Source organism: Acipenser ruthenus, chromosome 14 (genome assembly GCF_902713425.1).
Source record: "Acipenser ruthenus chromosome 14, fAciRut3.2 maternal haplotype, whole genome shotgun sequence".
Lineage (NCBI taxonomy): Eukaryota > Metazoa > Chordata > Actinopteri > Acipenseriformes > Acipenseridae > Acipenser > Acipenser ruthenus.
The window spans coordinates 7,507,594-7,523,819 of record NC_081202.1 but is presented as its reverse complement, the minus strand read 5'-3'; the positions used below and the strand labels follow the sequence as shown (position 1 = coordinate 7,523,819).

Genomic DNA, 16,226 nt, shown 5'->3' with positions numbered 1-16,226 from the left:
TAGTTTATTTTGTTGATGATATAAAAAACAAAACCATTAAGATATATCAATTAAATGTCAGTAAGTTTAGTAAAAAAAAATAAAAATAATAATTAATAATGTTTATTGGTACAGAAAGCTTGAAAAAGAAATCTAAACAACATAATCAAACCAACATATACCAAAACAGCAGACTACTCTATTCATAAGAGACTTCTCTGTCCATTGCGCTGGAAGTAAAGGCTTCAAGTTGTTAATCAGATAAAGATGAAAAAAAAAAAAAGCTGTTTAAAAAGAAATATATATATATATATATATATATATATATTTAAAAAAGGATATCTGAAACCCTTTCAACGTGTGTTTTGGACTAAAATGTGACGAGCTAGCAGTTATATTGTTTGATTGCTATGCTAGTGAACAGCAGAACTGCCGCGCACACTGTATACTCTGGATCAAATTGCACACAAAATATCTCTGACTTCAGTACAACTAAATGGGTGCAGCTCTGTGACACCAGCTACTGTCTTTTAGCTACAGCATAGACGGAAGTGGGGTTGAACATAAGAACATAAGAAAGTTTACAAACGAGAGGAGGCCATTCAGCCCATCTTGCTCGTTTGGTTGTTAGTAGCTTATTGATCCCAGAATCTCATCAAGCAGCTTCTTGAAGGATCCCAGGGTGTCAGCTTCAACAACATTACTGGGGAGTTGGTTCCAGAACCTCACAATTCTCTGTGTAAAAAAGTGCCTCCTATTTTCTGTTCTGAATGCCCCTTTATCTAATCTCCATTTGTGACCCTGGTCCTTGTTTCTTTTTTCAGGTCAAAGAAGGCCCCTGGGTTGACATTGTCTATACCTTTTAGGATTTTGAATGTTTGAATCAGATCGCCGCGTAGTCTTCTTTGTTCAAGACTGAATAGATTCACTTCTTTTAGCCTGTGCATACGACATGCCTTTTAAACCCAGGATAATTCTGGTTGCTCTTCTTTGCACTCTTTCTAGAGCAGCAATATCCTTTTTGTAACGAGGTGACCAGAACTGAACACAACATTCTAGGTGAGGTCTTACTAATGCATTGTAAAGTTTTAACATCACTTCCCTTGATTTAAATTCAACACTTCTCCCAATATATCCGAGCATCTTGTTGGCCTTTTTTGTAGCTTCCCCACATTGAAGACATTTCATCTAGACAATGTCAATATAAACTCCTAGGTCTTTTTCATAGTTCCCTTCTTCAATTTCAGTATCTCCCATGATATTTATAATGCACATTTTTATTGCCTGCATGCAATACTTTACACTTTCCTCTATTAAATTTCATTTGCCATGTGTCTGCCCAGTTCTGAATGCTGTCATTTTGAATGACCTTTGCTGCTGCAACAGTGTTTGCCACTCCTCCTATTTTTGTGTCGTCTGCAAATTTAACGAGTTTGCTTACTATACCAGAATCTAAATGATTATTGAGAAGAGTCCAGATCAAATATATTGTTTTGTTACTGGAATACTCTACGTGTGACATGACTAATGTAATTATTAAGATAAACAAAATATGCAATATATGCACTTTGTCGTCTTTTCTGATTTCCATTATTTTTCTGACTTTTTGAAATTGAGGAGTTCAGTGCTCCTCTGTGGCTTCAACAGAGCTCTCAGAAACAAGTGTAACCCCCAGTACATCTCAGAGTGTAACCCCCCCAGTACATCTCAGAGTGTAACCCCCCCAGTACATCTCAGAATGTAACCCCCACATCGCAGAGTGTAACCCCCTGGTACATCTCAGAGTGTAACCACCCCCCAGTACATCTCAGAGTGTAACCCCAGTACATCTCGGAGTGTAACCCCCCCCCAGTACATCTCAGAGTGTAACCCCCCCCAGTACATCTCAGAGTGTAACCCCCCCCGGTACATCTCAGAGTCTAACCCCCCAGTACATCTCAGAGTGTAACCCCCCCCCCCCCAGTACATCTCAGAGTGTAACCCCCCCCCCGGTACATCTCAGAGTCTAACCCCCCAGTACATCTCAGAGTGTAACCCCCAGTACATCTCAGAATGTAACCCCCCCCCGGTACATCTCAGAGTTTAACCCCCACATCTCAGAGTGTAACCCTCGCATCTCAGAGTGTAACCCCCCCCCCCCAGTACATCTCAGAGTGTAACCCCCCCCAGTACATCTCAGAGTGTAACCCCCAGTACGAGTCATACGGTTTATATCGCCATCTTTTGTCTTGATTCAAAATTGCTGTTGACTTTCCCAATCATTTATTTTGTAGAGACCAATTAAGGAATTGATGGCCATGGATACTAAACTGGCTTAAGGCATGCTTGAGTGGGATGTAATATAATGTACCAACCAGTTCTGTGAATTACTACAGTAAAGGCATTGTCATTCATACCAGAAGTGCTTCTATATCCTTTACAAGTACATTTTACCAGAACGAGAATACTTACCTCCCTGCGCAGGTAAACCAGACATTAGGTAGTAAGTAACCTATTCATGTGCATATAGTAAAAGACAAAACAGGCCAAACCGTTGTTTCTATTCACTTTATTTCAGTACATAATACTAATACAAAATAATCTGTACAAAGGCTAAAGTAGGTATTTTGCATAGAAGGAACACTGGTGTGAACAAAACCTGGATGGAATGGCACATTAAACTCTATTATCTAACACACAACACAGTTCCAAGTTTATCTAAGCCATGTATCAGTTGGTACAAAAATATTCCTGCGTGTATTTCAAATGGTAAAAATACTAAGCAAACTTAATGACGTGATATATTTCTTTTCTAATTTCAGTAGAAAGCTCTCTCTCTCTCTTATTTTTCACACTGTAAGAATGTAATCCTCTGTGGATGCACTCTTAAATAAAAAATTGAACAGCATGTTGGACTGCCATTCGCTGGTGTTTTTTTTTTTTTTTTTTAATACAGTAACCATGTTATCTGCTGTCCTATGTCAGAGAGCCCAAGCTCCAAGTTGCACAGTCACAAATTGAAATGTCATTGCTGGTTATGCATGATTAAATACAATTCAATATATAGTTTTATTTAAAATGAAGTCAATATCAGTAACAAAAAGCATTCATTTTCTAAAAAAAAAAAAAAAAGAAAAAACTTTACTCAAAAGGCATGAATGTATACTGGGTTTTTTATGACTACACTTTTCTTTAAAAATACTTATTGCACCACCTATTACAGAGAAGTTCAGAGTGCATTTCATCTACAAAACAATATGCAAGATAACACAAATACAAATAATACTGCTTTCTTTCGTTAAGTCTGTAATAAAAAGCTGTACTTGCCAAATCTGATCTGGCAACATGTTTTTAAACACAATTTTAAAAAGAAAATGGGTGGTTAGATACATTTAAGAATACCTGCATATACAAATGTATGCATCCATCTTCATTTTTTATCCCAATCATGATTATATTTTATGTTGAGGTATGGTGGAAAAAAGATCAGCCTGAACACATTTTGTTGCTGGTTCAATAATAATAATAATAATAAAAAGCATATCAGTAAAATCTCTTTCTTATACATTTGTCTTTGGTGATAATATCATTTATTTATTTTAAAGCACGTATGAGAAAATCCATCTAAATCTGGATGAAGTTATTTTAAAAGCATATTCCCTTTCTTTCCAGTCATACCTGTAAACGTCTCTCAGGTTTGTAAGAGTTCTGAAAAAGGAGAACAGACTACAAACTTTCATCAGTGTGGAAATATGTATCCAAGCTAGTTGTTTAATATTGCCATGGTTTAGTATACTATACTATAGTATATGGAAAAAGATGAAATTGAATTACAAATATAGATTTTTCAAAGCATATACAAATGCATGTACACACTTATTTTTGGTTTAACAATAAAGTAGGAACAATTTGGTAGAAATATATAAGGATTAACAGCACCTGTTTGAAATGATGGCTAGAATCAGATCTGATCCTGTAATAGCTGTGCTAGACTGAAGCACAATGTAAATAAAATGCACTCCGAACCGACCATTAACATAATCCTATGGACGACAGTGGGTATTTGGAAACCTAAAACATATAGTTTACAATAGATTCATTATTACATGTATCCACCCATAACTAAAATATCTGGTAAAACATCCAAGGTTTAAAATTGGTATGCAAGGAAGGAGCTGTTTACTTAAAGCTTGATATTTTAGTAGATAATTAAGGCTGCTTGACATCATTTGAAACGCTAAGCTAATATGCCTTCTTCATTTACTTCTGGCATATTCATTTCAAACCTTGGATTTACAAATAATGTACCAGTTTAGTGCATCCAAACTCAGGTTTAGAAAAAAAAAAAGTCTGTGCAAAGTACACATAAAAGACTTACCTTATCTAAATTAGGTCATAATCACGTGTGTGTGTGTGTGTGTGTATGTATGTGTGTGTGTGTGTGTATATATATATATATATCTATATACACACACACACACACACATATATACACACACACAATATTTGTATTGCTAAATATTCTATTCAAATGCTATTTGCAAAACAGTTAGCACTTGTAAAATACTATAATATTCTGTTATGTTTTTCTTTTCCTTTAAAAACCCTGCATGCTATAAAATCTTGCGATGATTACCAAAAGCCAAAGAAAGTAGAATATAATATGTTGTTAAGTGAAAAATGCTACCTCTTTTGCAAGTCGAAAGCTGAATATGCCATTTAGAATCTGTGCATGAAGCAGCACACTTCATAATGAGATGATTATAAAGTCTACCTGAACATCAGGACTGGTTAGCTTTGACTTTCACTGTTGCTTGCAATCTGCAGCTGCCACTCGATTACAAAGTGTCTGCTCAAACTGGGAGATCTGTTTTGCACCAAGTGGTGATGCAGTCGAGAACTCAATCTTTTGGTTATTGAAGATACAACTACATTTAAATCAACACAGAGGTCATAGGCAGGTGCCAGCTTGTATGCCACAGTTGCGCAAAAGGCCAACCACAGAAGAGTTCTGTCTCTACTGCCACAAAGTACCACAGTGTTTTTAAAGAAGGGACATGTATGAACTCCTACTCATTTTTATTTTTTGTATCCATGGACATTATGGATCCCAGCAAGATTAGCCTAAAGGGTGTAAAACATCTACCACAGGCTTTCAATACAGTATCTGTCTGAACACCTTTGTTTTCAACTCTGTCCTTCTTAAAACTTTAGTTTTACAGACTTTCCATTTACTTTCCTTGTAGCAGCAAAACATGCTTAGTGTCAGAGTTCGTCTTTTCATCATCCAGAGTTCTTGTTTTTTCTTTAAACTTTGCTTTCTATGGATGACCCCTTGAACTAAAGACACTTCTGGTCCCAATTCCCTAATTCTGAAAGTAAACAACCAACCAATTTTCAAACACAACTTCTGACCACATACACAAAATGCAAGAAAAGTAGATACGGGGTGAACAGGCAGTACATTTTCTGAACTGCCTGAGAATGAAGCTGTGGTCTGATTTTGATTGGCAATGCAAGCAGAAATGGTACCAATAGTATGGACCATTGATAGAATGGTACCACCGTGTATCAAAATGGCATTAACCATAACAAGCTGGTAGTCAATTAGAGTACCATACTCTAATGTTGTTATTCCACTGGTATCCACTGTGCTGCTGGTAACATTGTGGTCTGCTTTAGGTTCTGCTAGGGTTGCCTTTGGGTACTACACAGGTGATACACCAACAGAGTATTCTAAACATTTCTGCAAGGGTCATTGCAATTACAAATTCATGCCAAACTGTCTTAAGATGCTTCCAAACGGTTATGGGATACAGAAGCAGGACTACTTGTTGCATTTTGTGTAGTGTTTCTCTTTATTTCGTTCCTTTCCTCTCGAAGCAGCAAAAAGTAAGAAAACAACCTCCTTCTGTGACTGAACCAGAAGGGGGTCTAGAAATAAAAGCAGCATTCAAACTAGAGGTATATGTTCAAGATTTCTAGCAGGAATGTCTGTGGAAATGTGCACAAGTGTTGTGGTATTTGTTTTACAGAAAGGCCCGGAAAAAAAATAAAATAAAACTTAAAGAAGACCAATGAAACTCTGAAAAGCCAAAGTGTGCAAAATACAGCTTGGCTTTACAACACTGACTGGCAATCTTGCTGGACCTGCTGGATTTCAGCTCTTCTTTTCTCTACCCAATGGCTTTTAATGTGGCTTGACTGCCAAATCCACACGGAAGGCATTGCAATGCCAAGGTTTATCAACCCAGGAGGGGGAGAGGGGTCACAATTTCTTCATTCTGCCATTATGTAGTCATTTATATTTTGTATCAGATAAAAACTTGAAGGTCAGACAATTAATGAAATTCAATACACAAACATGGATGGGACCTATATAATGTCATATATAGTCACAAGGGTAATATAAAATGTACTTCATCTTTGACTAGCTAACTCAAAATGGGTTAGTGTTTAGAGGAGGTCATAGCTCTATAATGTAGATTAAAACACTGTGCTTGCATTGCAGTGTGGCAAGGAGAGAGGATTAGAAGTTATGGTTTCTCCCGTTAATGGAAAAGGCCTAATGAAGAGGAATCATACAAACATACATCCAGAGAAATGTTACACAGATGAGCCATTGTAAAGGTTTCCTCAATATTATGCAGAATGAACTCTCTCAAAAGTGAGCTCTTCTCATTGCAGAGCCAGGTTGAGACATGCTCCTAAAAACCAGACATGTGGGGTACCAGCTGACCTGCTGCTCTTCCTTTCTGTACTCACCGGGACTGTGACTTGCAATGTGAAAAAACAAATAAAACAAATACACACATTGGTATATTTTATATATAGAACTGCTTTAAAAAAAAGAAAAGAAAATACTGAGGATTATATCCAAAAAAATCTACCTCTGTAAAATACAAAGTTACCCATCAAGCAGAAAATAAAACTGTAGGTAAACACACTCTAAGTGGCCCATTATTACTCTGTGGATGTTTACGGGGGGGGGGGGGGGGGGGGGGGGGGTTGGGTCTCCAACAGTCTTCTAACAAAATAGTCCAGAAACTTCAGGAGCCTTACAGTGTTCTTTTTACAGGCTGGCTTTCCCTTTCTACTGCAGTTCAGAAATGTATTAGTAAAGCAGTGCAGATACAGTTTGAAATGTATTAGCAAAGCAATGCAAGTACAGTTTTCTGTTTTGTATTTCCTGGAAATTGTTAGTGAGACAAAAGAACAACAAAGAGAATGGCAGCCACGCGGTGCCACGCTCGCTTCTCAAGCCAATGCTCTTTCTCTGTGTTTTCCCATCTCATTTCCATTCTTTGGCAAATAAACAGCAAATGCAAATAAAACAAGAGAAATCAAGTCAACGTCTGTGCAGTCTGGGGATTGTTTGGTGCCTGGTTAGGACTGGTTGTGGTGCAGAGGTGGGTCTTGGGGGGTGGGGTGTTAAACTTGGTTCTTCTCAAGAGTTTATGGCAGATAAGGGTGGATGCTTCTTGGGTGTGTGTGCGTGGAGCGGTGCTAGGCGTCATACTTTTTACCAGTTCTGTGGATCTGTTGGAAGAGAGTCATGGAAAAGGCCATGCCCAGAATCTAAAAGAAAAAAAAAAGAGAGAGCATTAACCAACAGTATTGACACTTAGAACATGGGTCCCTAAATAATGTTACAATTATATTAGGGTTACAATATTAATTGGACATATATTACATTTACCATCTTCCTTTCAGATGCCGGTGGGTCTCATTCAGGATGCTTTGATACAAGAACGTGTGGGAACCCTTTATAGAAGTACTGTACTGTTACACAATGCAACCTGATCAGGTATAGGCTGAACACTTAGTAACAACTATTTAATTGTGTCTTACGTGCAATTGAACCATTATCTGTCCCGTCTTTTCCATTCTCTATCACCTTCCACCTTTGGATTTAGATACTAAATAAATGTATCTTTACAATAAATGCACTTTTGGCACTTACTGTATAAGCTATGGTGCTATTAACATCAAAAGAAACCTGTCTTTGCCATTATATATCATAATAGTGCATTTACCTGTATTACCAAGATGCACATCCCAATGGTGCCGAGGACATGTTTGCTATCATCCAGCCACTCTTCAACTTTTTCATAACAACCCTGCAACAAAGAGATAGACACATGGGATTTATCATATGATTCATTGCTCTGTCTCTGTGTGTGTGTGTGTGTCTGTATATATATATATATAAAATAAGGAATATGTCACATACATCAAGGTAAATGAATAAGCCGGTTTGGGTAATGTATAAAAAGGTTTTTTGGTTTTAAATCCCAAATGAAATGTATTAATATTACTATTTTAAAAAACACCAGTTGTTTCCAAGAGTACATTGATTTAGTGTTTGAATGGCTACTGCTGTTTCATTAGAGTGAAGGAGGATTGAGAGAAAAAACAACAGCAAGATGCCTATTCTGAGACTGTGTTTACCCTTTGCCAGAACAGGTTGGTGGAATTGCGCCCACAGTCCTGGTAATGCTCCTGACAGCAGCGGTCTGGAACCGCTGTCTCCTTCAGCGCCTCGTACCAGTCAGCATAGCCAGTCACCCCGCAGCATTTCCACTGGGAAGGCATTGAAAACACAATTACATTCAGTCTGACAAACACGCTGGGAAAACAACAAGGTCAGTGTGGCTCAGACCGGACTTGACGGGTTGAAGAAGAGTCTTTACGTATGCAGCAGTCGAAAGATGATCAGTTAAGAGGAGTAGCAAAAGACATCCTTCAGATTTGTGCAGAATGCTTACACACAAGTCTAGAGGCTGTGATAGGAGGTCATACCTAATTTTATAAGGATTAATAGGAGTCAGTAACTATTAAGAGGACTTTCAGACAGCTAAATGATTGGGAGTTTCTGAAACCACAAGGGGTCACTGCTGTGCAATATATGTTTGATCCATATGACTTGGTCATTGGATGACATAGCGTACTTGGTACTCCAGGAGACTGCTTTCTTTCATTTTATTTTCATTACCTGAAAATAAATATGTATTTACTACCTGTGCATGTACCAATACATCTTGAAATAGTCCAAATAAAAAACGATAACATTTACAAACATTTAATTCCACTGAATCCGTTACTATTAAAATGATCAAGTCAGTTTAATGGATGAACGTACCTCGGCCTGAATAATGTTCCATGCATTTTTGAGCCCAACATTGTTCTCGGTGTTATAGAGTGCAAGTCCCTCTTTTAAGTCCTTCTTAGCGTTCTCACCTACCTGATTAACAAAAATAATAAAAATACAGTTATTGTGCTGAAACACATAAGCAACAAATACCTCGTGGTATATTTTGATTTACCTGTATATTAATGATTCAGGAACTATAGACAGGCAAGTCATATATCTGGACTGATTTATTCATTAAATCATATTAAAAAGAAATAACCAGACCTTGGAATAACAGTGCAATTGCTTTTATATTTACTGCAGTATATGGTACAATGTTAAAGCAGTAAAAGCCTATTAACAACATGATCAATTTTAGGAAACTCTGATAAATCCCACATGAGATTCACTATTGCAATGAACAGCGAATACACAATATAGACTTGGAAATACGATAAACTGAAAAATGACCAGGAAAAAAAAAAACATCTGCAATCAACATAACTTCCTTGCAAGTCCTTTACCAATTTGATGCACAGAAAGTGAATCCAGTATATTAGTGCGATAGCAGGATATATGGACTTCTGGAAAACTACTGGTAATCAATCTGCAGAAAACTGCAAGGTGGTGGCTATCCTGATGCGAGGAAAAAAAAATGTTTCTTGGTTTAAAGGCTTCTTTCTTAGCCCTTTGACAAGTGTCTGAATAGTGTGGAGTAGTGGCTAGGGCTCTGGACTCTTGACTGGAGGGTTGTGGGTTCAATCCCAGGTGGGGGACACTGCTGCTGTACCCTTGAGCAAGGTACTTTACCTAGATTGCTCCAGTAAAAACCCAACTGTATAAATGGCTAAAAATAACATGATTTCTTGTAAGCTGTCCTGGATAAGGGCGTCTGCTAAGAAATAAATAATAATAATAATAATAATAATAATAATAATAATAATAATAATAATAATAATAATAATGGTATAGGCAACAAACTTAAAAATGATTACATTTCAATGAACAAGAGCTACTATTCCTATTGGACTTTCTATCTTTTCCTGTAAGACTGCTATGCGATAAACAGCACAGATACATATTATGACTCACTAATGAGCTTCACACTGTTACAAATTTACAATTAGATGCCCATCACCCTTTAGCACTAATTGCTGCAGCGATCAATAGCTGTTAGTTTAGAAATTGACATAATTATTGTTGAAGGCAGCACTGTCGGTAGCGGTTGTAGGAATGAGGAGCACAGCTTGATCAATGAAGATAGGGCTCGTCTATGTAGTTTACACAGGCTTGTTCCACTGCAGTGGTCCTCATAACACATGTGACCTGCAAAAGCACTATGTGAGCAGTTTGATCCAAGATAGGAAAGTGTAAAATTTTTTTAAAAAATACATAATACTACTACTACTACTACTCAATACAATTACCAAATCAGAAATAAACAAGTTAAACATTTAATTTAGGGGCACCTGAATATGTCAGCTCATTTTAGTATTGTTGTTGTAGTTTTGTCCTGTAAAGACGCATTAATGACAATTTAAAGTAAAGCACAAGTTTGTGACCTGTTTGTTTATATACAACACAATACACCCTCCCCCTTTGAAACCTGCTTATTACTACAGTATGTGTGTATGTTTGTCACCCTACTACAAATAGACATTGTAGGGCTCAATTAAGTAAAAAAGATATAGAAAAAGAAGACTTACTCACTTGCCTCTTATTCCTGTCACCAATAGCGGACAGTGAATTGAGTTTAGTGGTTTCAGCATTGCTAAACAATTCAGCCCAATTGGTATTCTCTGACTGGTAGAGTCCCTAGACTGACCAGCAGGTCAGGAGCTGGTTACACACACAGAGATCAGAGGAGAAGCTCTCAAGACACCTCATGGTGTCTGGCGTCCAGCCAGGGCCAATATTCTTCACTACATTCAAAAGCACCAATGTACAAAAATAAAAAACAAGATTGTTTGGATATGATTATAACCTACTTATGTTAAAAAAATGTAAAAAGTATCGAACACAACACATGACAATCTATCGGGCACAACACATGATAATCTATCGGGCACAACACATGATAATCTATCCGTAATTGTATAGATCACCAAATTAGGCTACATTTAAGACACTAATAGTTTCAAGAATCGGCTGATTGATAAACCTACCTGGCCTGCATATGAACTCGGCATTAGAAGTAATTGCATGCATTGATGATATCTCTATATGATACATGTGTGTTTAACTTTAACTGCACATCTCACTTCCTTCAGACTCAAATCGCCCCTGGGAAACACTGTGTTCAGGTTTTATTTTCCTAACCTCCAAATGCCCTTGACTCCTAACTATATTTTACTGCTCAATAGAAAGAAGACACCCCCAGGGCAAACCTGACCACCTGTTTAGAACACGTCTATCAATACTGCCGACACCAGGATGACAGCAGTAACCTCAATTGCCCGTTTCTAATCTCAGCTAAACAGATGTAGATTTCTTTAGTGATTAATATATATTGGGCAGCATTTCACATTGCTTGAGGTGCAATGACCAAAGAAGTTTGCTATAACATTCATTCAAAACTGCATGAGGTTTACTTAACCAAGTGAGATTAATTAGCTATAACATCTTTAACTAAGCTGGCTTGGGCATCTCCATCTATCATCTTGCTGGCTTCAGTGGCTTGGTAGGTGTGTGTTGACTAATCACATATTTGTATAAAAGACAGATGGTGCCATTTGACAAAAGATTGAATACAATGTTGTAAACAGTTTAAATGCTTATAAGTTTCTTTCATGATGAAAATGGCAGTATATGTTAATGAAGGGAAACACATTAAAACACCCTTCAGCTCTGAGGGTGCACCATTAATCCTTTAACAATTACAGTAGAAACTGCAAACCTTTCCAAGATCTATGGTCCTGGAGTGTCTGGGCTGACCTTGTTAAAATAAACCGGCCTAATTATTCCATATAGATGCATTTAGTCATAAAGGAACGCAGCATGTTTTTTTTTTTTTTTATCAAACTATGCTAGGTTTAAATCTAATATACCACTTTAGCTCTGGCTAAATTACAATGTGTCTTTAGTTAGAGAGCTACCACTTCTTGCTGAAAAACAGCTTCCTAAACACACCAATATTGAAGTTAATCAGCAGTCACTAATGATGAAACATGCATCATTTCTTTGTAGGTTACAATTTATATAGTGTATCCTTAAAAAAAGTTTAAAAAAAAAAAGTGTATACAAACTTTCTACAACATCTATGATTTTCCTCAGAAAAGCACATTGAGAGTAGCAGAAATCTAGTTTTAAATCCCTCAATGTATGACCCTAGAGGAAGGTTCACTCCACCTGCTTGTGTCTAACCCTTACAGCTGTCTCTGTGATACTTTTCCTTCGATTTGATAGCTTCAGGGAGCGATGAGAGCAGTTAGCTGTTAGTTAACAGGATAAAGTCAAGATTTATCTTACTTTGAAAGGGGCATGACGTTGACAGCTTAGACTGAAACTGAAACCATGAAGTCCAAGTCTTTAGGACTGGCAAATCCCCCAACAGAAATCCCCCAACCAAGTCCCCCAACAGAAATAGTGATCAGTGTTTGGAAACCACTGGTTACAAATAAGGGATGAAAAAAGACTCCTGGCTTACTACATCTTGAATTCCTGATTATTATCCGGACAACTTTTTGAGCAAAAATGTTACACAGAATTCCAGTGCATAGACTACTCCATGACAGTGTGGAGCAGTGGTTAGTGCTCTGGACTCTTGAACGGAGGGTCGTGGGTTCAATCCCAGGTGGGGGACACTGCTGCTGTACCCTTGAGCAAGGTACTTTACCTAGATTGCGCCAGTAAAAACACAACTGTATAAATGGGTAATTGTATGTAAAAATAAGGCGATATCTTGTAACAATTGTAAGTTGCCCTGGATGAATGTATACAAGTACTATTCGTCAAAACAAATATTCCTTATGTGGCCAACTGTCATAGGAAAGCAGAATTATTATTGTTATAATATTTTTTCCCCCCCGAACACCCCAGTGTAATGGTGTTATGTGCCATTTCTATGCATTTTTTACCTTATTTCTAAGTTCTCATGACTGTCAATACACTAAAGGGATTGTATTACCCTCAGAATTGAAGATCTTGCTTATTTACAGCTATTCTCCAGTGTTCACAAGCTGTAGGTCAAAGTAAAAGGTCATGGGAATTCCTATTCTTACAGCTGACTGAACGTTGTGTAAAACTTGAAGTGACCGGAAAAGAAAGAGCATGGTAACAATTACTTTACCAAATTGCCTTTGTCAGAACTGTGTTTTATAAGGTAGACCTCACATAGCTAGGATATTTATATGTGAAGGTGAGGGCATCAATCCCAACAGATGGAACCAAAGTGTGAAGGACCTGTTGAGACCACACCAACTCCTGCCAGGTCACTTACTTACCAATTACATGACTTACATGCAAGAAGAACAATAATCACATGTTGCTTTAAATTCAATAAACCATAAGACAGGACTTGAATTTCAGTGTGGGATCATGGGAATCACGCATTTTCCAAGTTGTTCCCGCATATCTGCAACTTTCAGTGTGGGAAAATCCCACAGAGATATTTTAAGACACCAAGCTACTGTATTTTCCACCCAATTTAAAACTCTACAACAATCTCTAAGGAAGTGGGTGTCAGTGACGAAAGCACTATGACCCGCATTCTGAGTAGTTCTGATTAAAATAAATAAATAAATAAAAGTAGTGCTGGATATTTTAAGTGCCGCGAGACTTTATTCTCCCGTACGTGATTCTCGGCCGCTATCTTTAAGCATTATAGAAACTCAGTACACTGCAGTATAAGTAAACAGTTTTGAAAAAAAAAAACAAGACAATATTAAGTCTATCTAGGTGTTGTTTTGCAAGCGGTGACTTTTGCTTTGACTCTTAAAACTCAGCCCCATTAATTTTGGAGCGCCATCGGCCGAAGGTTACACACATATTACTCAGGCACTGTAAAAGCCACCTTGTTTAAAAGCACAGACTTGGGGCTTTCCAATGACATATTCAGTGTGTGTATGCAGTACTCCTAGCCGGAACTACAACTGCCTGAATTTAAGCCTCTCTGACAATGCGTAGAAGCTCAGCTTCGCCCCCCCCCCCCCCTCCCTAAATATATATATAGTGTTTTATATGCAAAAGTGCTTTTTTTTTGTCATTCCCCCCTAAAATTTTGGAGAATACCAATTGGCTGCAACACAAAAATAAAATTTAAGCCCTGATAAGATATAACAAATCAATTCAGTCATTTCTGTTGCCATAATAACAGTTAATGTTATTATGCACTGCTGAATTATACCATCAACAGCTTTTACAAAAAGCACAGGACCTACAGTATAAAAAGCACTTTAGACACCAACTATTTATGTACTTCATCCACTCCAAAAAATCTCTCATCATACAGTTTTTGCCTAATCCAAAGCACCCAAAACAGCATGACTGCATTTCAACACCATCTGCAATGAACAGGGAGGAAACGGCTGTATTACACTGTCACTCACAAACAGCATGAACTTATCACCTCTCTCAATGCAATTTTAATGACATCTGTCTACACCCCACCAGCTCCCATACTTATACCTGCAAATGTGAGGCATTTCTATATGTTTGAGAAGGTTGCAAGTATGATTTGTAATGGCTGGGGTCTTACCCAATGTAGGCAGATTTCTACCACTCGAATATAACGGAAGCTGTAGATCCGTTTACACTTCCACCGTGTTTGGGCTGCGATAGAAACTCCAAAGATTATCCACCATTTATGGTATGATTAAATAAAATGTGATAAAAAAGCTGAATTAACCCATTATTTTTGTATTATATCAACACATAATACTGGAAATAACACAGATGCACAATATATTTAATGATAAATTAAGGCTGATTTTAACAAAGCATGTCAAATTAAGGTGAACTGTCAGACGAAAATGTTATCAACAATGAACAAAATGCAAAGTGGCATTCTGCACAAAAGAAAAGCTGGACCAGTTCCATTAAATATAGTACAGAGTAAAGGATGAAACATTCTTACCTTGTCCATATAAACAAAGAACAGAATGAGTAATATCAGCTCTGCCAGTAGAATAATCAGCAAGACAATGAAAAACTGAAACAAAACACAGAAATAAAAGACTTTGTAAGTTTCAGATTACTCCTAAAACCATGTAAAGATGACATGTAAAGGGGGTCAAAATAAGCGGGCGATCGGCACAATCCACTGCCTAATATTATATTTGCGCCGGCTACTTTATTAAAACAAATATTACGATTATTTTCGGGTATTATCATTGTAATCGTTGTATTATTGTACTGTAAGGTGATACATAGTACATAATAGCTATACATGCACCAAAAAAAAAAAAAAAGTGTATTCCTTTTGTTGTGATATCGTAACAATATGTACCCAGGTGCTTGTGAGAGATATTGGGGGTTCATATATAGAGGCTGTATGCCTTTAAGAAGAAAGGCGTGATGGCATTGTCAGCTGACATACAAATGCTTACGTGCTGCGGTGCTGGATTATTACACTCCGGTTTCATGCAACACTTATGATGGTGACAAAACGTGTGTGAGTACTGTTTTGTAAAACAAAAATGGTTAAAATGAACAGTTGCATTCAGAAAATGTAGAACAGCGAAAAATAAAAATAGACGTGCATTAACAAAATGCCCTGAAAACTTAACATAAAGAAAACCATTTAAATGAATCAATAAGCTCAATAATTAAGCTAAAAAAGAAAGTGAAGAGGTTACCGTTTTTTTTTTTTTTTTTGTTAACTCCAATAAACCTACGCTATCTTTCCCCAGTCAAATCGTAGAGTGCCTAAATAAGCACGGTAATTTACCATAATAAAAATCATGAAAAAGAAAACGCATAATATAAAAAAGAGCGACCAGATATAGTCAACGAAACAAAGACAACACATTATTCAAATTCTTTGTCGTATTATATATTTAAGGTAAGGCAAGTTTATTTTTCCGTTTAAAGTGCTCCCAGCTATAATGTTCCGCCACCCAGCTGTACAGAATTCCTGGGGAGAACACTGAGTTCTGCCAATCATTTTATTCCCTTTTTTAAAAAAAAAATACCTATT

General features: G+C 37.1%; 1 protein-coding gene across 7 annotated transcripts in view; it reads right to left on the bottom strand.

Moving 5' to 3' along the window:
* Positions 1-2,512: 2,512 nt before the first annotated feature.
* Positions 2,513-16,226, bottom strand: part of LOC117419383 (tetraspanin-9) — a 128,040-nt gene continuing 114,326 nt past the window's right edge. For all 7 annotated transcript variants that reach the window (XM_034032089.3, XM_034032086.3, XM_034032088.3 and 4 more), the window contains 5 exons: positions 15,165-15,239; positions 9,101-9,202; positions 8,410-8,541; positions 7,995-8,078; positions 2,513-7,536 (listed from right to left, as the gene is read on the bottom strand). In XM_034032089.3, coding sequence (XP_033887980.1) covers positions 7,465-7,536; positions 7,995-8,078; positions 8,410-8,541; positions 9,101-9,202; positions 15,165-15,239 — 465 coding nt within the window. In that variant the 3' untranslated portion in view covers positions 2,513-7,464. The remainder of the gene's footprint in view (positions 7,537-7,994; positions 8,079-8,409; positions 8,542-9,100; positions 9,203-15,164; positions 15,240-16,226) is intronic.